Raw genomic sequence first — 25,019 nt, forward strand, 5'->3', positions numbered from 1 at the left:
TCACCCAGTAATATGTGTAAAATATGATATCTGCGGTAAATATATGCTTTCCCTGCACGTCCTCTCCGCGTGTGCACGTCTCAGCAGCGCTGGAGCGCTGGCGAAACTGCCCAAAAGGGGCGGGTCTAGGAAGCAGTTTAGCCAATTGCTGATTAAAGATATAAATGTGTGACATACAATTTAGCCAATCAGCGTCCTCAAATAGATTCAGCTAAAAAGAAAGAAAGCTGCGCGTTCCCGTCCGGACTAGTCTCTACAGGGGAGCGCCAGCGCCAGCGCCGGCATACAGCTGTATGAACACAAAATAAACTGATTTGGCTGTGATTTAACGGCAATAAACATAAAAAGAATGCCGAAATAACTACGTAACGATGCCGATTTGTAAAAAGTCTGAATTCATGTTTTGTTAGTAAGACGACAAGCAAATAACTTTTAAATTACTTGTTTTCTCAATGGAGCTCAGATCGATCGGTGCTTGGCTAAGCTAACATTGTAGCAGCTCCATCAACACTCAAAATAACGTCATCTATGCATAAATACGGCAGCGTCTTTTTCATTATTTGTACCATATGGTTTATACACATACATTTATACATATAGTTTGGTCCGGTCTCTACTAATGTGAGGTATGGTAGAGATCTGGGTGAACACCTACGGCTACAATATTTTTTTCCTGATTCAACAATGGCAATAATGACAGGAGGAGCTTCTCAACCCTGATAGGCTATCGCGAATTTGCGTCATTCGCTTCAATCGCGCCGCCCCATCGCGAATAAGCGTCACTCCAGTCTCATCGCGTCTGTGCATAGACTTTGTATGCCGCGTTTGGTGTGAACACGGCATGAATCTCACTCGAATCGGGAAACTTGTCAGAATACACATATTTGATTGGCTAAGCAGCATCACGTGAAGAAGCTTCAATGCTTTGTATTAAAGACCATTGTATAAACTGTAAAATTACTTTAAAATAAAATAAAAACAGTTCAATTAATATTGAAAATATAAAACATGGCCGTGTGTTCACATGTCGTCCCAAGTTAATGCGAAAAACTGCAATATTTTAATAAAAGTATCAATATTCTTACATTAACAATAGATCAAATGACTAAGTGCAATCTGAAAAGGGTCACATGTAGTGAGGAACCCAATGATAATGATCACCAATGATTTCAGCATCAGCTCATTGCTTTAATTTAGTTTTTTCCAACCCACAAACCTCTAGATTTGGTTTCTAGCTGCAGCAAGTAGCAGTTTTCAGCAATAAAGCTCTGAAAACCCTCTATGCCTTCACCTGACAAACAAAGTAAGCATCTCCCTGGTGAACACAGTGGAGCATTGAGCAGCTAAAGAGACTAGACTAGGAGCTAAAAGTGTGTGCATGCGACTCACCTGTCCCAAAGCTTTACACTCCTACAGGAGTTGGTGCAGCAACCAGCAGATATCAGAGCTGCAAGAGAAAACAAAGCAAATGATCAAATCAATTCCAGAACTCATTGTCCAACATGCGCATGAGTGGTTTGGTGCGACTTTCATCGACTTTTTCATAATTTAAGCCAGTTTGTCGGGGGCTGGTCAGTTGGTCGATTGTTTGGTCGATATGATCTTGTCCGACCAAATTCTCTTTGGTTCACTGGTGTTGCTTTCATGAAGAGAACAGCGCCTCTTAATCTATTGCTTTCGGGGGCGGTAGGGGCATGTGTGTGTGAGAGAGAGAGACAGAGACAGAGTTCATGTCTTTAATAAAGGGTTACTTGTTTTGTCACTATGCATAAATAAAGAACACCGTTTGGAACAGTTCATCTGTTTATATATCCTCGATCTTCCCACACCTGGGGGCGGGACAGAAAGAGAGCACAGTGGACACCTCTCAAGCTGAAGCTGCTTCTGTCGTTGTCTCTGTCCTCAGTCCTGACAATTGAGGCACTATAGTACAAAAAAATGTTGGTTTCTTTCGGGTAGTTGATTCAGTCATATTTTTGCGGGTTGGGCGGTGTGGATTGGCTCTCATACCAGGTCGGTGTTTGCTGCAAATAAAACACCCTGACCTGCCGTCACTACTTTGTCTTTAAAGTGTTAACTAGTGGTGCAACGGACCTCCGTGATCCGTACGGATCCCCCCTCACGGTTCGGCACGCATGTGATTAATTCCAGTTTAACGTTAACCATCACAGTGTGAAATAAAGTTTTACTGACGATCGTTATCCTCCAATATTCAGTCAAATATGAGATCAGTGTTCGAGTGAGTTTCTTTCGGGCGCTCCGATATGCTCCCACCACTGTAACATATACTTAATATGCTGCTTTATGTAATCTGCAAGTGTATTTATAATTCATTTAGGCTTCTGTGTAAAGCGCACATTGCACTGTGGCCGGAAAACATGCAGATTTCTTTTTCCCCATCGACCTATTGATTGTTTGAAGAGTAGGTAGAATTTCAGTCGACCAAGATTTCCTTTGGTTCTCTACAGTTCTGCCAGTTATTCCAAACACACACACACTCAGATATAAAGGTGTACCTCCTCACTCTGAATACTGCTTCGCTGACGGTGCGACACGGACACTTTTCTCTTTCTGTCAATCCACTTTGATTCTCGTCGCCGGCATCAACCTCTCCTGTCCTTACTTTTTTCTGACAGTTACCGTAGATATGTCAGTAATATCTGAATCTGTTCTGGCAGCAAAATGTATTTTCTGAAATTCGTATGCATTTGTGAAAGAGAGGAGCTTCACAGTAATAGACATCGACAACGATCATGAAAATGAGCTGTCAAAGAGAAAACACGCGTCAAATGGATGCATGTTTCCTTTCTAACCCTTTCTGTACCTCAGACCCTCCCAGACGAATGATGTGGCGGTCGGTGAGAACAGAGGCAACCACACACGAAAAAGCAGCTGTGGTCTAACCGCTGGTGAATTCTGTTCTTTCAGCAGCTCCTGAGACAAAGATGTCAGCCAAGGTTTAACAAGACGAGAAGAACATGTCTCGTTATCTGAACATGTTTTTTTACACATCACACTCTCTCTCTGTTCTCTCGCTGTCAAAGAAAACTGATGTTAATGCTGTTCTCCTAAAATATAATGTTCATATACAGTGAAGTCAATAAGGAAACGTTTAACATCTGCATAATGTTCACTGCAGCTAGTTTCTGCAAATAAGGCAAGATATGAATGCAGGCAGTAATTGTGTAAAAATGAATTTTAAAATGTATTTATTAATTTATTTACATTCTCAAGTTTAATTCCAACATTCAGGTGATTGACAGGTCTTTACTAGAGCCGTATACAGCGTCTCTAAGTCACTCCTACTTATTCCTAATATGGTCACTTTAGTTCATTGGTCGCAAAAAAACATGGCGGTGACCATGATGAAATCACCGAATTTAAAGCTTCATAACATCAGTCCACAAACAAACGGGTGACGTCACCATGACTACGTCAACTTCTTATACACAGTCTATGGAAGTTAGACTTTAAACTTAATCTTGACGCTGCATGTTGAAACACTGCGTTTAGGTCTAACGATGTCCCACAATGAAGGATCCGTGCAAATCACTTTGGCTTTAGACCAAATCAAAGAGACATGATGATTATCAGCTGTGATAAATACCGATACATTTTGTATTAGTGTGTTCTATCAGCTGCAAAAAACAGCAAACCGGGACCAACAATAAAGACATAATCCAAAATGGTAACGTCGTTACGGTTTGAAGGAATTATACGGCATCACATATTGAACTGAACGTTATACTAATAAGTAATATAGTGAATTATTCACGCGCAATTTTATAGCAGGCTTCTTTAGCTCAAGCCTAGACAAAAACACGACAGACATACTCAGCAGTTCACTGACGGCACGGACATCTTTGAAAATAAGACAAAACAATATTCTCTGATTTTCTGCATCACCGACTGAATGCGTGCATGTTTTTCACATATCGGATCATCCGGTAACATGCGTTCTGCTGTTCAGTGAGTTTCTCATACTTTTCTCAAGTGATACTATTATAGAAACTAAACAGTGGAAGTAGAATTTTCATATTCCGCAAATCCACATCGACATGAACAAACCCAGCGTGTGTCAGTAGAAAGAAAGGGGCGTAAACACACACCGCTGCGGCACGGCAACCGGTTTCCATCGGTTACCACGGCGAAACTAGAGTACACGTTGTACAACCCTCAAAGTGAGCATGTGGCAGAGCAGCTGCGGAGAGGAAGAGAAGCTGACCGCTGACTGCGGTCATTCATCAGCCCTCAAACACAGCTTAACCACTCACTGTGTGTGTGTGTGTGTGTGTGTGTGTGTGTGTGTGTAGGTGTGTGTGTGTGTGTGTGTAGGTGTGTGTGAGGGTGATGGATATTCTAATTACAAACGAAACAGTTCTTTTTGGATCAACCTGTGTTACTCCACCTCTCTCTCTCTCTGTGTTACATACATTCATACCGCCCTCATTCTCATATTGACCTGCTTACGCCTCTGGTTGTGTCTCAGTGGTCGGGGCTGTCAGACACACACACACACACACACACACACACACACACAGGCCTCTGGGTTGGTTCATATCAGTGTGCTCTGCTCCGCTTCAACGCACCTTGCTGTGTGTGTCAGAGAGGGTGATGGACGGGAGGAAGGGAGGAAAGGATGGAGGAAGAGAGGAGTGGGTGTCAGAGGGGCAACGCGAGAGAGGGGTCGTGTGTGTGTGTGTGTGTTTTCCAGCAGTTCTGAAATTAAATGTATTTTTGTCGAGGAAAGACGAAATACAGATAAGAGAGAGGATCTCTTTGAAGGAGAGGACCGGCCCTCTGTCCACCATCAAAGGGCACACACACACACATACACACACGCACGCACACACACACACACACAAACACACACACACAATGGGTGGTCGAGGGACAGAGCGTCGGCTTTTCTGAATTTTAATCAAAGTCTAATTGCTGTGGTGCCCAATCATAACCGCCCACGCTGCTCTCACACACACACACACACAGAAAGTGAATGTACTGCATGTATTTGAATACATAAAGCAGGCTCGGAGCCGACACCTGGACACTTTCCACAAAGGGGGTTTTAAATAAGCGTGTGTATGTGTGGTGGTCACTGTACAAGAATATAAACTCGATTAATATGCAAAATGTTCCTGTGTTGAAATAATAGCAGCGGGAAAAAAGGGCTTCAAAGCTGACTGGAGATGAACACCCAGAGAAGCAGCTGTTGGCCTAGTTAGCAGGCCTGTCCTTAACACAGGACCTCTGATCACACAGCCTAGCATTACACAAGCTCACGGACGCTCACACACATTGACACAGACACACACACACACACACACACACACGCAGCCTGAACTTAAACACACCCACACAAGCTGCCAGCTCCAGGCGACCTTTGCCAGAGACCTTTGCTGACCTCCCCGAACCATCTCACCATCGCTTGTTATTATGCATGTGTGTGTGTGTGTGTGTGTGCTTCCATTTGTTCATCTGGGCCTGTGTGTGTGCGTATGTGTCTGATTTCGCTGTACTGTAGCATCTCATAATCCACCAGGCCCCTCGGGTCAATACTTAATGACTTTCCAGCCAAATATTCCAAGGCTCCGCCACCTTCCTGACCCACTTCCTTATGAAAAAAGAGGCCCCACATTACATGTCATATACTGTAAAAAATTCACTAGATCTATTACTGGCATAATAAAATGTCGGGCTATAAAAGAATGTATCGCTGCTACTGGGAAATATATTCCAGCCACAGGATGTGACAAGGCAAAAGTCCCATCCAGGCAGCAACCTCCGGAGTGAAGCCGATGTGAAAGTGTCTTATCTTGAAGGAGAAGAATTTTGAAGATATTTTTGAATCCAGTGTGGAGTCCTCGTGCTCTTTGATATGCGGTTTGTCTGTGAGAGTACCGTAGGTGGTGGCTGGGATTGGTAACGGAGAACATAGCTCCCCGTCTCCTGCCGAAAAATAGGTGAAATTGTGGTAGTACTTGTAATATATTGTAGTACTTTGTGTATATATATATGTTTTAGAATGATTCAAATAGCTTACATGGTCCATTTGATCAGAATTTCTTCATTACGTAGGTTTTTGATATATCATAAAATATCATTGAATTCGTTCTCAGAAGTGATTTGTACTACATGCGTGTACTCTGTCGCCCCCCCCCCGAACACCGCTTGAAGGGGGCTCTCGGCAGCAAGAGGTTAAGTGATTTGAGGACCAACTGGAGATGAAGAAAAGGGTCAACAAAAGGAGAGCCGAGGCTTTGATGATGTCATTTCCTGTTACGTCTTTTTGGATGAAATTAAGTAAGCATGCAATAAGTACTCTTAGACGCCCTCTACAATAAATGCAGCTTATTAAACCACAGTGATGAATAGGAGCAGATGGGAATGTTCTGAGACTGTTAGACAGGAGAGGATGACTGATGATGCTGCTGAGAGGCTTGGCTTCTGGTGTCAAACTCAGGCTAAACTTATCTCAGATGAAAAGCCAAACATAGTAAGAATCCTGATTTATTTTATATCACTAGCGCTATACATTAGCCACATCATTGCTCGTAGCAGCCTGCAGTAACATCTACAGCCGTAGGATTGTAACACTGAGACATCAAGAGAGATGGTTGAATTGGCTCAAACATAACTGCCATTTGAACTTTTTGCTGACATATGCATAACGGTACGCCTCGTGCTGGAGTTAGATAAAATGCATTGTAGCAGCTGCTTGAGTCCACAGAGCTTACTGTACATCAGCTCCTCTCTCTCTTTCTCTCTTGTTATTTTCGTTCCTGAACACAAACTGCTCGTGATAAACTGCTTTCATATCCCTCTATTTTCCCTTTATGTGGTAAGTACTGCATATAGGCTTGTTTGGATTGAGTCACACTGAGTTAAAAAAGTACCAGTGGAGCATAAACTACTGTATTCTACACACACATTGAGCCTCTAGCGGGAAATTAGTTCAGTCCAAGGCATACACCCACATACTGCGTTCACGACATCTCTCTCTCTCTCTTTGTCTGCAATAATGCTACTGACAAATGATTTGTCCCTCGGTAATGCTCCCCTCCATTAGCAATAAAGCAACTGTTTCTGCAGGGTGTTCTCAAAGACAAATATACATAGCACTGCAAGAAGAGATATAGCTGGATTGTTAGCAGTAATCAGGGTTTACAATACATCTGAATCTCTAATAGTGCCGAATATCAAATGTTCCTACCATCTATGGAAGTGTTTGAAAAGAAAATAATGTTCTACTTTTCTGCCATTCAGTGAGATGGAAGTGGGGTCTTCCATTGTTCGTACCATTCCTTTAGTCATGGTGCGTTCACGCTACGAGCGACGGAGCAACAAAACGGCCAAGCGTGGCCAGCTCAACCGCTTGTTGACGCAGCTGTGTCGTTAAATAGCTCTGGGATGATGGAACCAGGCGGCAACCTCCGGTTCTGCCGAGGGAAGTCATTGTGGAAGTGTCTTAAAACTAGAACCTAGGCCTTCATAGTTTAGGGCGTAGGGAGTAGGGAGTCAGACTCTGTGTAGGGCGTAGGAAGTCAGACTCTGGCAAACCGTACCCATTCTGTGGATTAGTCTTTGCCCCAGCAGAGGTTAGGCTACATAACAGTGGGTGGTGAAACACACATATTAAGTTATGCAAGATTCCTCTGTTTTGGACACTCCCCCTCTTTGTTCCCTCCATGGTCAGCCGTGTCTAGACGGTTTGCTAATTGTCAATGGCACAAGTTGAATTTGATGCTAAACTTTCCCCCCATAAACTGATCTGATTCCATTGAAATTGATTGATATTGCAGCAAAAATATGTCTAGTGTGACATAGCATTCATTGACGTTTTTTTATGGCCACTTTGGCGCAGCAGACCAAACCGCAAATAAAATATTGACATACTGTGTATGGATTATGGTTGAAATGGCTGATGTGTTCACAGCAATTGCCAATTTAAACATCCAGCAGACAGGGAGCAATATTAGTATTGATTTGGAGTTGTGTTTCTGGCATCCTGGGGAATGTAAGACTAATATTCACTGTCCTTAGGTCGGGTCACCACCGACTGAGAGAGATATCTGTCCCTTAAGCTGCTACATGCTCCACTATGGTCACCAGCTAGATGCTAACTCGGTCTGCTGTTTGGTGCTGGAAATGAGTTTCATCAGAGGGCTGAGACTAGACCGCAACAGTATAGCTACAGGGCATGAAACCAAAACGATGAGCTAAAAGACATTCTGTAAAGCACATAGTTTGTCAATTGTTAGTATTATCTGATATTATTGAGTATTAGGTGGGTAAATTTGATTACCTTAATATAACCATTTCCAAATTGATAAAGGTAACGATGTTTACGTCATGCAATTCCTCATTGAGATTAACACAAGATCATGACAATGGGAGGGACTTAGGTCTATGCCCGTAAGAACGCGAGTTTGACAGCTGACTTTGCAGTTGCATAGCAACAACAAAAGGACACTTTCAAGCCTGGGCTCTCGTATTATCATTACGTTTTTGTGTGATTTGGGCCCACAATGTCCCAATTTGTCCTTCTGGTAAAGACGTTTTGCAAACCCGGTTTAGCAAAATTACTGGAAATGCGTATCCCACTGGTTGCAACTGCCTTTATGAAAGAAAAACTATAACTATGGGTTGTTAAACAGGCTGCATTTGATCTTGAATGCATGCTTATTCATCTGTGCTCAACTCTGTTGCGCTGACACAACTGCAACCGGAGAGCTGACTGACAACAAGATCAGGAATATCACCATGCGGTGTCTGAAACCCGAGAGAATAAACTACTCTCTCACACAGTGCATGCACGCAGATGCCTGTCACTCTGATAACACTCTGTGTGCCTCCATCTCTGAGGGAGCAGATGCAGGTGTGTTTAACCCTTTGACGTCGAAGGGAAGACAGTTACATCATGTTCCACTTTTATCCAAAAGAGAAATCCTGATCACAATCACAGGCCAGGCCATGTCATCTAAACAACATAATCCACGTACAATCCCACTACTGTTTTTCTCTAAACACACTAATCAGCAAAATAACATGGTGAAGTAGATATGAGGGGTGTTACAATATGCATGATGGTATTGAACCAGGCGGCAGCCTCCGGTTCTGCCAAGTGAAGTCAATGCTGGTGTCTTAAATCTGCATTCTCTCTACTGTCCTTCAGGGGGCGACTCCTCTGGTTGTATAGAAGTCTATGAGAAAATTCTCTCTTGATTTATTCCCTCAGTAAACATTGTAAACATGAGTTTATGGTCTCACTCTCTAGTTTCAAGTATTCTTCAATGCAGCATGGTGTTCATTTAGTAAATGAGGGTCCATTTAGAGTCAAACAGACCATAAAGCAGGGTACGCTTTAGGGCGGGGCTACACGGTGATTGACAAGTTTCTACCAGAGCCGTAAATGGCGTCTCTCCTCCGCAGTTCAAATATGTTTACTTCCGTTCACTGGTTGCAAAAGACCAAGATGGCGACGGCCAAAATGCCAAACTTGAGGCCCAAAACTGTATGGGTGACATCACGATGACGGCGCCCACTGATTATATATCGTCAATGGTTGTGTCTTATTTATCTGTATATGTCTGTTTGAAATCCTAAATAAAGACCACTGCTTTGAGATAAAATTTAAAAAATTCTGTTTATTGAAAGCTTTTCGGGAGAGAAAGTTAATAAGAGTGGTATGGATTAGGCAAAAGGACTTCAAAAGAGAGAAAGCAGCAGAAAGAAAGGAGGGAGCTGTGTTTGCATTCTTCAACCCAGAGTTACTCACAGTGATCCTGAAAGATGAAGCGACCTTCAGCTTGGCACATGGCCGCTATGACACATCACCAAGGTAAATACTTTCTTTAACACACATACTCACAGCCTGCGTCAGCCTGTCAACATGTGTCACACACATTGTTAGTCATACCAGGGTCCTCTATTCAGTGAGACTCAATCTAAAAGTCTTAGTTACACCACATATTCTTCCACTGAAACAAGGATGCTTATACTTCTGCCCAGACAAACCATTTTTGATTTCCGGTTTTCAATCAAACACGCACACATAACAGTTGTCAGTGGCGGGGGGAACAGATTGTGGGGGCTTAGCTGGCATCGCGGCTCATGAACTTTGGATTCAACACCCCCTTGGGATGAGACCCAGTGAACTCTCCATTCGTTCTACCCTTCTGGACCTTCATCCTAACAGACCAAGGCTGGATGAGGGACCACACGCCCACATTGGTGGAGTTTGATGATTTTGTCATTGCGGCAGCAGTCAAACTATGAAACTAACAAACTGAGACCAGATAGAAAGAAATAAACAAAAGAAAGAGAACTCAATCTGTTTAGAACCAGAGTCAGTACGATCTGCTTAACACCTTGCGTTGAAATGCTTTTTGGGTGATCGGATTGTTTGGCCACACGAAACAACAGGTGAAAATGCACCCAAAAACGCATTGAGGGTGGATTGTGATCTGATGGGCCTCCGGAGGTGGTCAGGTACTCAAGTGTAAATGCAGTTGTGTTTACTATCCGCATGCAACAGCCAGGTGGCCATAAAAAATATTGAATCGTAAGCGACTCTTCCAAACCAGCGAAAAAGCAGCCATTATCCAGCTAGAGAGTTAAGATATTAGCAAGAAGCAAGAAAAACATATCAAAATGGACGATCAAGCCTGCTTTCAATTTGGTCTGACGACAGTATGGAAGCGAAACTTGGCAATTCATATCGCAACAGAGCCGTTTATGAAGCAATGGCTAAGCAGCTAGCATGTGACGTTCGATTGTTTGGGCTGGACAGCAATTGGATCTCAGTTCGACCTCAATTGGATCTCAATGTGGACACTGGATATTAAAAACCAGGTGTTAAGTGTATTATTGGATTAGCATCAAGCCTCTTTTCCTGCAAATATAATTGACACAATTCATTGCCCATAACGGCATGTCCAATTATCACAGTTTAAGCATTGCTGTATCTTCACTGGAATTAAATTGGTGTGATTTAATTACTTGTCTTCATACACATTTAATGAAACAACCAAAAAGCTCCTGAAGCTAAGTGGGCCATAATGATTTCATTTTGCAAAGTGCCTCAAAGTAATTTTCCAGGATGGATGTTGTCTTGGAGCATCCAAGTCATCCTGTTTGGTTACAGTGTGCTATACATATAAAAGAATAAATACGTTCTCAAATATTAGGCCTATATTTTCAGTCAACTGCAGTGAGTAATGTAATACTCATCACTCTGTTGCTATTAACCAGTGGTCCCCAAACTACGGCCCGCGGGCCGGATGCGGCCCACCTCCACATTTGGTCCGGCCCCCTGAACAATGCCAGAGACGCATTATGATTTTTTTTCAATCTGCACAATTAATCGAATTTTAATCGCGATCACGATTTTGGCTGCCACGATTAAATGAGCACGATCGTCTGCGATATTAACGTTTAAAATACGTGCTCTGCTACATATCAAATCAAACGCTTCCTGAATCAGCCAACCACCAGGGGGCGAACGAGATGAGAGCTGTCATGCGCGCACCCTGTAGGAGTAGAAGAGTAGAAGAAGTAGAAGAGCAGAGAGACGGGAGCTTGAAGGACGAGTACTTGTGCTTAATTTATTTACACGCCGGCATGTCATGTCTGTCACTACATGGTCGCGCGTTTTCAATTCCCCTGCTCTCTGTATCGCGCACGGCGGTGTTCTGCCCCGATCCGTGCGCACGATGCAACAGTCGCTCACCTGCGAGTAGCACGCACGTAGCAGCACCCCCCCGCCCCCCCCATAATCGGGCCCTAGGTCAAACGATATGTTCAGTGATGTGGCCCTCACAGGAAAAAGTTTGGGGACCCCTGCTCTTAACCAAGAGTTATACTGTTCTCATTCATCATGTATTAGCATATATGTGCTAATACAGTTCATGAGGTAGTATTTATTTACTGAAACAGCCAGAGGACCAGCTTTGACAACCTTTAAATCCAGACTAAAAACTATTGATTTTAATTTGTATTTTAATGTTTTCCTTCTTTATCATCTGCGCCGGGAGATTATGTTCGATACGTATGATTCGGTTGTGCGCGTGTCCCTCTCTGTGTCTGTCCACAGCCGAAGAAGGACACATTGTGACTGGGGAGTGAATGTGTATATCTGCGTCATCGTTTTCAAAACGTCTCCATCCAGATTACAACGCAATCCCAGAGTTCAGCAGATTCACTTTTTCCTCCTCTCTATCTACTGCTAAAGCAGTTTACGGCTCTAAAATCCTAACCTCTGCTTCCAATCCTAAAAAACTCATCGAAACTTTCTCTTCACTCCTCCAACCACCACCCCCTCCTCCTACTTCCTCCCTTCTCCCTGACGATTTCGGCAACTTCTTTGATAAGAAGATAAAACGATATCAGATCCTCCTTCTCTCAGCCCCCCTTTCCACCCTCTCCAGCTCTTCCCCCTCAGCTCTCCCTCCCCCTCACCTCACCTTACCTTGACTCGATCCCCTCCCCTCTTCTTCAGTCTATTGCGACTGAACTCCTTCCTTTCCTCACCATTGTTATGCCGATGACACCCAGCTGGTCTTGTCATTTCCCCCCGGTGACACTCAAGTGGAGGCACGCATTGCTGCGTGCTTGTCTGACATCTCAAAGTGGATGGCGACACACCACCTGAGGCTCAACCTGGACAAAACCGAGCTACTGGAGCCCCGGCGTCAGCCATCAAACCTCTGGAGCTTGTCCAGAAAGCTGCAGCTCGTCTGGTGTTTAATTGCCCCAAGTTCTCCCACACAACTTCCCTTCTCCGTTCTCTACACTGGCTCCCTGTAAGAGCTGGTATTCAGTTTAAAACTCTGGTACTAGCCTACAGGGCAGTGAAAGGAACAGCTCCTATCTCCAGGCCATGGTCAAGCCCTAGACCCCTGCCCAACCACTTCGCTCTGTTGCCTCTGGGCGATTGGTTGCCTCGTCGCTCAGAGGTCCCTGCAGCCGATCGACCCGGTCACGGGTTTTTGCGGTCCTGGCCCCACAGTGGTGGAATGAACTCCCCACTAACGTCAGGAAAGCAGAGTCGCTGCCCATCTTTCGGCGCAGGCTAAAAACTCACCTCTTCAAGAAGTACTACCCTGAGCCTTCCACTTAGCACTTATTGTATTCATATTAGTTTGTTGCTCTTATTGTATTTGTATTAGTTTGTTTCTGCACTGTACTTTTGCTCTGGTCTATGCTCCGGTTTATGCTCTTAGTGTCAGGATCCCTGTCTGACCCATTGTGTGTTAACCTCTGTTTCCCCCCAATCTCCTCTCCTCTCATATGTCTGTCATTCCCCTATTTGTTTTGTTATGCCATGTGCTTGGTGTTGTTTTCTCAGGCCTGCCCTCGGACACCTCTCATGGCCACACCCCTGATTGATGCACAGCTGCGGACAATCTGGCTTGTTACCACCGGCAGTATATCAACTCTGGTCCTGGACCACGGGCTCCACACCTTACAGTCCTTTTACTCTGGCAAAATAAAATCTGTTTACTGGACTCTGCCTCCTGTGGTCTTGCTATTGGGTCCTAATCGTGAAGTCCCGTGACCAAACGGACTGACCAGTATGGATCCAGCAACCTCAGGAGCAGCTTCGATGGGCGGACATAGCACGCTGCTGGAGGAACACCAGCAGATGCTCAAGGAGATGTTTAAAGCACAGAGCTCCATCGCAGCAGAGGTTTCTCAGATTGGCTGCATCGTGCAGGGACTGGCTCGGACAGTCCAGCCTCCGCTGGCTCCAGCACCGAGACCCTCCTCTCCAGTCCTCGCCCCGCTGGTTCGGGAGTCCCCCGTGCCGTCTCCGGATCCCTATGACGGAACGCTGGGGAGGTGCCGGGGCTTCCTGTTTCAATGTCGGCAGGTATTTGACCTTTCGCCACAGGAGAGAGATAGGCGGATCAGAGCGGGTGAGTGCCTGTACTGTGGCCGCGTGGGACATTCGGTTTCCTCCTGCCCAGTTCGGCCAACCGGGGGCGCTCGCCAGTAGTGGTTGGGATACTGGTGAGCGGACCTGAGCCTTCTCTCAACCCCCCACCAAGACTGTTGTTGCCAGCATCTCTCTCTTTGCTCTCTCGCTCTCTCTCTCTCAGCTCTGGTGGACTCCGGAGCAGAACAAAATTTCATGGACACAGAATTTATAGCCAGAGTCCAGATCCCCTTAGAGACGCAAGGGCGAAGCTTAGAGTCAGAGTCCGAACGTTGTGACAGGATGGCCCCCACGCCTGTGTCAGAGGCGTCCACTTCCACAACTAACTGTCGGGTGTCATCGGGCTGAATCAAGATGGGGGCGGAGGAGAACCGTTCCTTGAGGAGTTGGAATGCCAGACCGGCTTCTGGCATCCATACGAACATGGTCTTTGAGGAGGTGAGACCAGTGAGGGGGGCTGCTAGCTTGCTCTAGTTCCTGATGAATCGGCGGTAGAAGTTGGCAAACCCCAGAAATTGTTGGAGCTGTTTCCGAGAAGAGGGAGTCGGCCATTCAATTACCGCCTTAACCTTTTCCGGATCCGTCCTCACTTGACCCTTCTCAATGATGAATCCCAGGAACTGAACTGAGGTCACATGGAACTCGAATTTCTCTGCCTTCACAAACAGCTTATTCTCCAGTAGACGCTGGAGGACCATCCGAAAGTGGCGCTGATGCTCCTGAAGGTCCACCGAATAGATGAGGATATCATCTATGTACACAAACACAAAACGGTTCAGGAAGTCCCGGAGTACGTCGTTTACCAACGCCTGGAAAACTGCGGGGGCATTGGTTAGTCCAAGCGGCAGACCAAGTATTCAAAGTGACCAAGGGGGGTGTTGAACCCTGTCTTCCACTCATCCCCTGCCCGGATCCACACCAGGTGGTATGCATTGCGAAGGTCAAGCTTGGTGAAGATCGTGGCTCCAGACAGGGGTTCGAACGCAGTTAATCAGTGGCAGAGGGTACTTGTTGCGGGTGGTGATGCTGTTCAGACCCCGATAGTCGATGCAGGGCCGGAGGCTCTTGTCCTTCTTAGTGACAAAAAAGAATCAGGCTCCGAGTGGTGATGAGGACGGGCGAATGATTCCAGCCTTCAAAGACAGAGATGTACTCCTCCATGGACACCTTCTCTGGTCTCGACATGTTATATAACCGACTGGAAGGGAACGAAGCGCCCGAGTGGAGGTCAATAGCGCAGTCGTAGGGGCGGTGAGGATAAATACTGTGGGAGAAAAACATCCTGTGCAGGCTGCCAACCTTTCAATGATGGCTGTCAGTTTGGACAGCCATCATTGAAAGGTTGGCAGCCATCATTTGTGGTAATAACAAACTGAAATGACTTAGTATGCCAAAATGCTACATGTGACATTTTAAATTCCAAGCAAAGCAAGTTTCTCTCAGGTAGTTGGAATGGTCACAAATATGTTTGTGCTCAGGTTTATTTTAGTGATAAAAGTGACAATAGCTGCAGGTATCCAGAACTATGTGGCTTAGGTTTATTAATAGCAGAGGCAGAGTAATATATGATGTGCTCCCTTGACAGAAACTAGATGAGTGTGTGTGTGTGTGTGTGTGTGGGTCCTCACAAAGATAGATGTACAGGGATGTGTGTGTGTGTGTGTGTACTTTCGGCTCACTGTGAAGATTCTTTCTGCCTATGCACAGTAATGTGAGATTGAGCCAGCTGAGCCGCAACAAAAACTGTGTTTTCAAATGCACCTAGGGCACCGATGTAACATGCAGAAACACACACCAGAACACACGGATATTAACATACACTCAAACACGCGTGCAGGCCGTCTGTTGCAGTCACACCATACCTGACCCTTGTAAACAAACAATAGCACACCAAGAATACATGCACTCTACACACACACTCACACACATACAGCCAAGAATTATGGAAGGTCATTTTGCAATTGTGCAAAACGGGAGGGCACAACAAAGGTCACTCAAACTTGTGTCGCAGTAAAGGTAGTAAAGTAAGCAAAGTAATAAAGGCAATGACGGCCATCGTAGAGGATTCAGCCTGTTTAACTTTGGGGTCCATTAGCAGATGAATGATGACAAAAGAGGCCTTTCTCATTTCCTAAATCGGCTGTCGAAACGTTACTGCCCGGGGTGTGATGTAAGAGCTGCAAATCCTCTTAGCCGTTTGCTGACATGTTAGATAAGAAAGGATGTAATGAAATCATCATCATTTGTTTTTTAAATCAGTACATTTTGGTGACATAGAGGTATGTGGGCAAAAAGACAGGAATCAAATCAGTGATGGGGGGCAGAATGAGTAACGTAAATGGCTATAATGCTTCAGAGAACTGCTTTCATAGGCGCAACCTTTTGTACGAATGTCCAGAGAAATTGGGATTTTACAGTTTGGAGACTATGATTATGGCAGTTCCACAGAGGGAAGTGTTATAAGGACAGATGTGAAAAGGAGTGGGAATGGTGAGGATGAAATAGGTGAACTACAAGAGCAGAAACACTTTAATAATTATGACAAAAATCATAAGAATAAAGAATACAATTTAAAAAGAAAACAGCAGGACGTAGAGCAAGTCTAATAAACAGGTTTTGAGACTCGAGTACCTGTAAGTGATCTCTGCATGAAGGATGTAACAGAGTATATTGTTAATAATAATACTACAGTCACCTTTAACAATGGTCAAAAAGTTCTTTTGGACATTATTGCTTTCAGTGACAGAGTCTTTATTTTTAAGCTAGGGGACAAATCAGGACATTATTAAATTGGTAATACTAATGCAATAATGTTTAAGTAGCATTTAGCTGCTCAAGGTGGAACTGTTGAAGAATAAGCATATGCGACCTCATATAATTTGTTATGTTGAACCCGGCATATTTGGTTTCATGTAAACTGTTTAACTTTACTGCTCCCAGTAAGCATAAACAGAACATTGTGATGAAGTCGCTCTGGGAGCGGAAACAGTTCCCAGAGAAGGGCGTACAAGTACAAGGTCTGACAACCCAGAGCTCAGACCAGGAAGCAGAGTTGCCGTCTTACACACTTCTCTGAGCTTCCATTAGAGCAGTTACCCCCCCAAAACCATATAGAGACTGTGTCTGCCCCACGGCCATTTCAATTAATTAAATCAAAAGTAAACAGTTGAGGAGTTAAACTGAATAACCTAATCCAAGTTAAAACTAACGCAACAGTGTAACAAAATAGGATAATTTATCAGATCTCTGTCATCTAAAGCTGTACTAGTAAATGATTTCATATCAGATAATCACATTGATTTATTTTGTCTTACTGAAACCTGGCTGTGTAATGAAGAATATGTCAGCCTAAATGAATCAACTCCTCCAAGTCATATTAATACTCACATTCCTCGAGGCACCGGCCGAGGAGGTGGAGTAGCAGCCATCTTTGACTCAAGCCTATTATTAAACCCTAAACCTAAACTAGACTAGAACTCATTTGAAAGCCTGGTTCTTAGTCTTTCACACCCAACCTGGAAAACAATACAGCCAGTTCTATTTGTTATAGTGTACCGGGACCCAGGGCCGTATTATTATTATTATTATTATTATATATTATCAAATTTAGTCCTTAAAACAGATAAAGTAATTATTGTAGGTGCCTTTAATATTCATGTGGATGTCGAGAATAATAGCCTTAGTACTGCGTTTATCTTATTATGAGATTCGATTGGTTTCTGTCAGAGCGTACAGAAACCCACTCACTGTTTTAACCCTCGACCTGGTTCTGACTTATGGCATTAAAATAGAAGATTTAATAGTCTTTCCACAGAACCCTCTTTTATCGGATCATTATCGAATAACTTTTGAATTCCTACTAACGGAGTGTACGCCATTAAGGAAACGTTTCTACACTAGATGTTAGTGGTATAACGGATCACGGATCGATCCGTGATCGGTTTCGGATCACACTTCCCGGTTCGGATCACTTGTGAACCGCGGAGTATTTTTTTTAAATTTGTTTTTTACAGTTTAATCATCATAGTGTGTAATACAGTTTTACTGCTGCTGTTCCTTTTCAAGTAACAAGTCCCCGAATATCAATGCAGAGTGTCAATGAACAGATATAAAGCAGTAGGCCTTCATGTGAACGGAGCAGGTTAGAAGCATTTAACGGTGAAAGTCATGGCGAGTGGAGAAGCTTGAGAAGCCTCGGCATCACTTAAGTCGCAAGTTTGGGAGCATTTTGTCTTCCCTGTAACTTATAATGAGGGTGGTGGACAAAATTGTTACAGTATGTAGGCATTATTTAAAGAGGAAGACATACGACAACGGCAATACATCTGCATGTCCACACATATGAAGAGCCACCATCCCGCCTGTCAGCTAGAGGACAGAGGACAGAAGGACAGAGGACAGAGGACAGAAGGACAAGCCACAACAACAACGTATCATCGCGGCATTAAACAAACCGTTTGTGGCAGAATCAGACCGGGCTAAAGCTATTACCAAATCTATTGGAGTCTTTACTGCTGCAGTCATGAGGACATTCTCCGGTGTGAAAAACAAAGGGTTTCTAAATCTGGTTAAAGTGCTCCAGGGCAACGGAGAGCTACGCGACTGTGACCGCTCACTTCATCACGGAGATACATATGCTGGTGCTGTAGACACGCCCCCTCTGTGAGAGTCACACAGACAGGTGCTGTAGACACGCCCCCTCAGTGAGAGTCACACAGACACACACCTGGTGCAGGTGCTGACAGAAGCCGCAGAGTGAAGCTAGACAGGCCCAACAGTAATATCCCAGTCACCACAGAAAGGTCTACCCTCTCCCCAGACAATGTAGATATTCTCATCTTCTTGGAAAAAAAATGTAAAGTTGTAGACCATTTCACAGTAATGGTAAACATTATTGCAGTGTATTTGAATGATATAACCTGACAGGAAGTAAAAACAGACCCAAGTTGTTGCCGAGCAGTTCAGTTCAGTTGAAACAGTTGAAGCTAGCTACGGTCTGCCCTGAAGAGGGTATCAACATACCTCATGTTGCACTTAAACTTAACAGAAATTAGTTTTATATATATTTGTTATTTGTTTCATTTTGTTTCAAATTGGACATCTTCAATATTTTTTTTTATAGACTATAGCCCAAAGTTCTTTAATCAATAAATGGAAAGCAAAGTTATATTTGTCTCCTATCCTTTTCTTTGTTGATCCGAAAAATGATCCGAACCGAACCGTGAGGTTTGTGATCCATTGCACCCCTACTAGATGTCTATCTGACGATGCCGTAGCTCAATTTAAAGAAGCGAATCCATCTTTATTTAACTCAACACCATGCCTCAATATAACAGAGGACTCCTGTGACTTTAGTCCGACCCAGATTGATCATTTTGTCGATAGTGCTACAGGCTCACTGAGAATGACACTACTCTATTGATCCTCTAAAGAAGAAGTTAGTAAAACAAAGGATGTTCGATCCATGGTATAACCCTCAAATTAAAGCAAACATTGCGAAAAATTGAAAGAACATGGTGTTCCAATAACTTGGAACAATCTCGGTCAGTCTGGCGAGACAGTCTTAAGACATATAAGAAGGCCCTCTGTAATGCCAGAGCAGCCTATTACTCATCGTTAATAGTGACAAATAAGAACAAGCCCAGGTTTCTCTTCAGCACCGTAGCCAGGCTGACAGAGAGTCACAACTCTGTTGAGCCGTGTATCATTATAGACCTCAGTAGTAATGACTTCATGAACTTCTTTAATGATAAAATTATAACTATTAGAGAGAGCATTAATAATGTATTCCTATACACCTCAGTAGTAATGACTTCATGAACTTCTTTAATGATAAGATCATGAACTTCTTTAATGGTAAGATTATAACTATTAAAGAGAACATTAATTATGTATTCCTATAGACCTCAGTAGTAATGACTTCATGAACGTCTTTAATAACCTTTTAACCTCGAAGCCTATTTTGAGGCCTCTGCTCAAAAATGTCATACCCATACTTAAAGGGGCTTATCTCTCTAACTACAAGGTCTATTTGAATAATTTCAATGGAATTATAACACTTGTGATAGTTTGTTAATATGTGTACATATCAGTGTATATGTTACTGGTTAATGCTGAATGAAGATGGCACACAGCTCAAATTAAAAATGTTCAGGTTCGCCTGGAAAAAAAAGCACTTTTGTCTTTGAAATAATGCAGCAGTAAGCCTAAAACTCTCCACAATCATAGCACATGTCAGCAGTCCTTATAAAAAAAGAATTGGCTTTGATAAAGTGAAGCAGGCCAACTTGATAGAGGTTGGAGTACAGAGAGTTCATGCCAGGTCAAACCAAAATTAGAATTTGGCGCTATTACTATGATTCTAAATTGTCATATAGATGTGTTCTGGGTCAGGATGTAATGACATATGAGAGATTTGGAGCAGATTAGACAATGTACGGCCGAGTTAGAACAACTTCCTTTATCATAGCGAATGGTGTTTTTTTGCTGCCACGCCACGGATACATAGTTTGCTAACTTTTTGATCTTGCCAAGGTCTCAAGAGTATACTGACCAAATCTGAAGTCGATCGGGTTAAATCTCTAGGAGGAGTTCATTCAAATACGGCGCCTTGAAATGGACAAAAAACATCAGAAAATTGAAAATGGCTGACTTCCTGTTTGGTTTAGTGAAAAATTCCAAGAGGATCTTTTGTACGTCCCATCACGTTACACATACGTACCAAATTTCATACAGCTAGGTGAAACCCAATGTTGGGGCTACTCAATATGAGGCGCTATCGAGCCAATATTTCATACCTGGACACTCCAATCAGACTGCAATTTTCGCAAAATCTGGCTTGCGTGCCAAATAAAAAAAAATTCCCAGTATTCCAAGCACCTCCTTTTTGTGACGAGACACGTACGATAATAATAATAAACATTAGAATAACAATAGGTCCTCCGCTCCGACTACGCCGGTGCTCGGGCCCTAATAATTCTTTGGATTTCAATAGGGCAGGGGTCGGCAACCCGCGGCTCCGGAGCCGCATGTGGCTCTTTGGCCCGTCTGCTGCGGCTTCCTGAGGCTACATCCACAATAATACGTTTAATATGAGTTTTAACAAACAAAAACTATCTGCGTCCACACAGCGTTTCAGCATTGTTTTCGAGATCCAGACTAAAACGCCTGAAAACGAATATCACGTGACTATTCATGTATACTGGACATGCAGTGGGTGCTGGTGTTACGTCCTACTGGTTTTCAAACCTACTGGTTTCCTTCCGTGCGTGTGTTGTGTTCGCGTAACAGCAGCAGCTGTTTTCTGCCTCTGTTGCCAGATTCGTCACACATTCACAAACAACTATTGCTGGAGATCTAAAAGCCACATCTCATATATATTGCAGGGATTACGATTGTATAAGTGTAGCACTACATCACAGCCACGTATGAAGAAATACATTCAAGAAAATATATTTATGGAAAGATCGCATCAACCTGGATTCGAACCCTGTCGAGCAAAATGGTAATGGTGATCCGCCACTTGTATCTTACGTCGTAAAGCGCCTTTCCTTGTAGTTGGCTGATCATGATGTGCAGACCTCCGCCCTCGGTAAACTATCAATGGATAAATCCAAAAGAAGGAAAGTCACGGAGGAAAATGGAGAGTTTAATTCTGCGTGGACGTATTCATTTGCTTTCACTGCCAACGATGCTGGCTTTCCTGTATGCTTGATATGTGGCGAGAAATTTGACATCAAAGAGCTTTTGCGGCTCCAGACAAATTTTATTTGGTGGAAAATAGGGCAAAATGGCTCTTTGGATAGTAAAGGTTGCCGACCCCTGCAATAGGGCCTTCGCCCGACTTCGTCGGTGCTCGAGCCCTGATAATAATTCCTACAGTTTCAATAGGGACCTTGTGGCCCAAGGCTGTCGGTGCTCGGGCTCTAATAACAATATAATAATAGGTCCTATGCTCCGACTACGACGGTGCTCGGGCCCTAATAAACATTAGAAGAACAATAGGTCCTCCGCTTCGACTACATCGGTGCTCGGGCCCTAATAATAATAATAAACATTTGAAGAACAATAGGTCCTCCGCTTCGACTACGTCGGTCCTCGGGCCCTAATAACAATAATAAACATTAGAAGAACAATAGGTCCTCTGCTTCGACTACGTCGGTCCTCGGGCCCTAATAATAATAATAAACATTAGAAGAACAATAGGTCCTCCGCTTCGACTACGTCGGTCCTCGGGCCCTAATAATAATAATAAACATTAGAAGAACAATAGGTCCTCCGCTTCGACTACGTCGGTGCTCGGGCCCTAATAATAATAATAAACATTAGAAGAACAATAGGTCCTCCGCTTCGACTACATCGGTGCTCGGGCCCTAATAATAATAATAAACATTAGAAGAACAATAGGTCCTCCGCTTCGACTACGTCGGTGCTCGGGCCCTAAATATAGCCTCTATTGCTGATTGGGTTCCAGTCTCAAATCCGGCAGTACCAGGGGGTTCATTTGGATCAAGTAGGCGCAGATATGGGCCGGTTTCTGGTCTTGGTGTTAGGCCAGGGCGGAACTCTATGTTTTTGGCCTCTGTTGATTCAGTGTGTTAGCTAGAGAAGTATAACTATGATAAATTGTATATCTATCATTTCAAAGCCAGATAACATCCTGGTATAATGTTCTGTAATTTTATTAAAGTTCTTCTTTATGGGTCATGAATGAGATATGAATTGAAATACAAGATAAAAGTTACCATCTGCCTACCATTGTACAGACTCTGGTGGTGGGGGGCCATCTGCTCTCCTGGTGTCCTCCTCTGATCCCCGTCCCTGCCGGGGGAGCTACTGCCATACCTCCCCTTGCCGTGCTCCGCCCCAGGGCTTTGCTGATCGTGGTAGTGGTGCCGTATAGACTCTGGACTACCCAAGATCACTCGCCCTTTCCTCAGGTGCTCGGGCGTGCCCATCGCTGCCATCTTGGCCTCAGGACCCCTACAACCCACCCCCGCCATGTTGACCGATCGGTGTTTCTCACTCAGCTCAGGGCTAGACTTGGCCGAGCCCTTCCCCGGTGACGCCTGTCCCGACATCAATAGCTGTTTGTGGGCTAACAGGTCAGAGCTGCAGTGTTTGGCGTGGGAGTCGCACGGTAGCCTGGTGGGGAACTTGCTGTGCTTCTCCTGGCTGTGCCCCCGAGGGCCAAGAGGGTCCAGGTTGGTGAGGGAGCCCCCGCGGGGGCGGCAGGCCTGGGGGAAGGTGTGGTACTCTGGGGTGGAGCTGTGCCTCCTGCCGGTGGATTTGCACACGTCTCCCGGTTTGTGGGTGTGCTCCGAGGGGACGCACCTCGATCCTGGGCTGGCATTGGAGCCCAGCTGAGATGGTTTTAGGTGGGGGTTGTCTGGGCTATCGGTGCTCCCTGCGCTGGAGGTGCTGCTCCCATCGCCGACGTCCCGCAGCAGTCCAGACACTGGGACCCCCCCACCCAGCTGAGACAGGCTGTCAATGGAGCTCCTATGTCCGGGACCTCCGTGCCCTCCTCCTTCTCCGCCTCTGGCCACGGCCGCAGCCCTCTCCTCCTCCAGCATGAGGCACACCTCCTTGAGCTCCAGGTTTTCCCAGACGACCTCCACCTGCCGCTGCTCCAGCTCCTTCAGCTTCTGCAGGTAGATGGACATCTCCTTCCTCATCAGGCCGGCGCTGTAGCGGCCGAGGCGCTGCCACTCCCGCGACACCCGCTTCCCCTTCTGCCGGTCGTCGTCCAGGAAGCAGCACAGGTCCCGCAGCTCCTGGTTGTCCTCCTGCAGTTTCTGGTTCACGTCCTGGTTTATACATATAGGCACGGACACACACACACACACAGAGAGCAGCACAGTGAGGGATTACATGTGGGATTGATCAATTGTCGAGTGAAAATAGACAGAACATTAATCTGCAACTATTTTGCTAATCGTTTGAGTTGCTTTTCAAGCAAAAAAAGATAAACATTCTCTGGTTCCAACTTCTCAAATGGGAGGATTTTGCAGCTTTTCCTCGTCTAATTTATTTTTTAGACAGTTGACAAAAAAATGTCTTTTGAAAGTGTCGGGGTTTTTCCACCGTTTGCTGACATTTTATAGGCAAAACCATGAATGAGTTCAAAGTCAGATTAACCAATAGTGAAATCAGGGTTGCAACTAGTGATTATTTTCATTATGTATTAGTCTGCCAATTATACCTGAATAACATAATTTATCTAAAATAATGACAAAAATATCCCAACTTCAAATATCTGTTTTTGTCCGACCAACGTAAAAAAAAGAACTATATATGTTTTTGTGTTAAAACAGCAAAAGGCAGTGAACCAAAAATTGGAGAAGTCGGAACCGTAGAATTGAAGTATTTGTAATTACATTTTTTTTATTAAGATACTAGCCGATAAAATGTCTTAACTCGTTAATTCGATGAATGACTTCAGCTCTGAATGAAATGATCATTAGTGGGAGCTGTTTCCTTGACTAGACTTAAAGATATTAGATATTAAATATTCTAAACACAATGTCTAACTGATGGCTACACCAACAAACGTTTTTTGGACCCATGAAGGCAACAAGTTATACTTTTTTTTAATATGCTCTGGGCACCAAAATCCACTTTATATGTAATGAATATATTATAAATTAATTGACACGAGCATTCACCATTCCAACAAGTCTGTACATCTCTAAGCAACAGGATTAATGATTTTATAACCTCAACTATGTAGTGACCAATTTGCGCTGAACTGACAAACTATAAATGTGTCTTATATCTCAGACGTCTTGCTCTATTACTGATCCATACGCATTCACATCAGCATGCTCATTGCAGCACACACCCATCTTACCTTTAAACTCCGGATCTCGTTCAGGTGCTGCTGGAGTCTCCGATTCACCTCCCGCATCAGATTGCTGTGCTCCACGATGGCGCTCCTCTTCCCCGCCTCCGCCCTCCGCAGCCGCCGCACCAGCTCCTCTTTGCCCCACTTCAGCAGCTCCTCGTCGTTCATTTTGGAGATGTCCTCTGCCGGACTCTCCGCGCTTTTGGACAGCATCTGCTGCGCGCCTTTCTCCAT

At 44.3% G+C, this 25,019-nt stretch overlaps 1 protein-coding gene across 1 annotated transcript; it reads right to left on the reverse strand.

Annotated features, from left to right (window-relative positions):
* Positions 1-246: 246 nt before the first annotated feature.
* Positions 247-25,019, reverse strand: LOC306703498 (uncharacterized protein; the record flags this gene model as incomplete). Its single annotated transcript, XM_079169478.1, has 4 exons — positions 247-289; positions 1,390-1,447; positions 22,695-23,748; positions 24,792-25,019. 4 exons carry the CDS (start codon positions 25,017-25,019, stop codon positions 247-249), a joined length of 1,383 nt encoding a protein of 460 aa, XP_079025604.1.

The sequence above is a fragment of the Pholis gunnellus genome, assembly GCF_910591455.1.
Source record: "Pholis gunnellus genome assembly, chromosome: 11".
In the NCBI taxonomy this organism is placed as follows: Eukaryota; Metazoa; Chordata; class Actinopteri; order Perciformes; family Pholidae; genus Pholis; species Pholis gunnellus.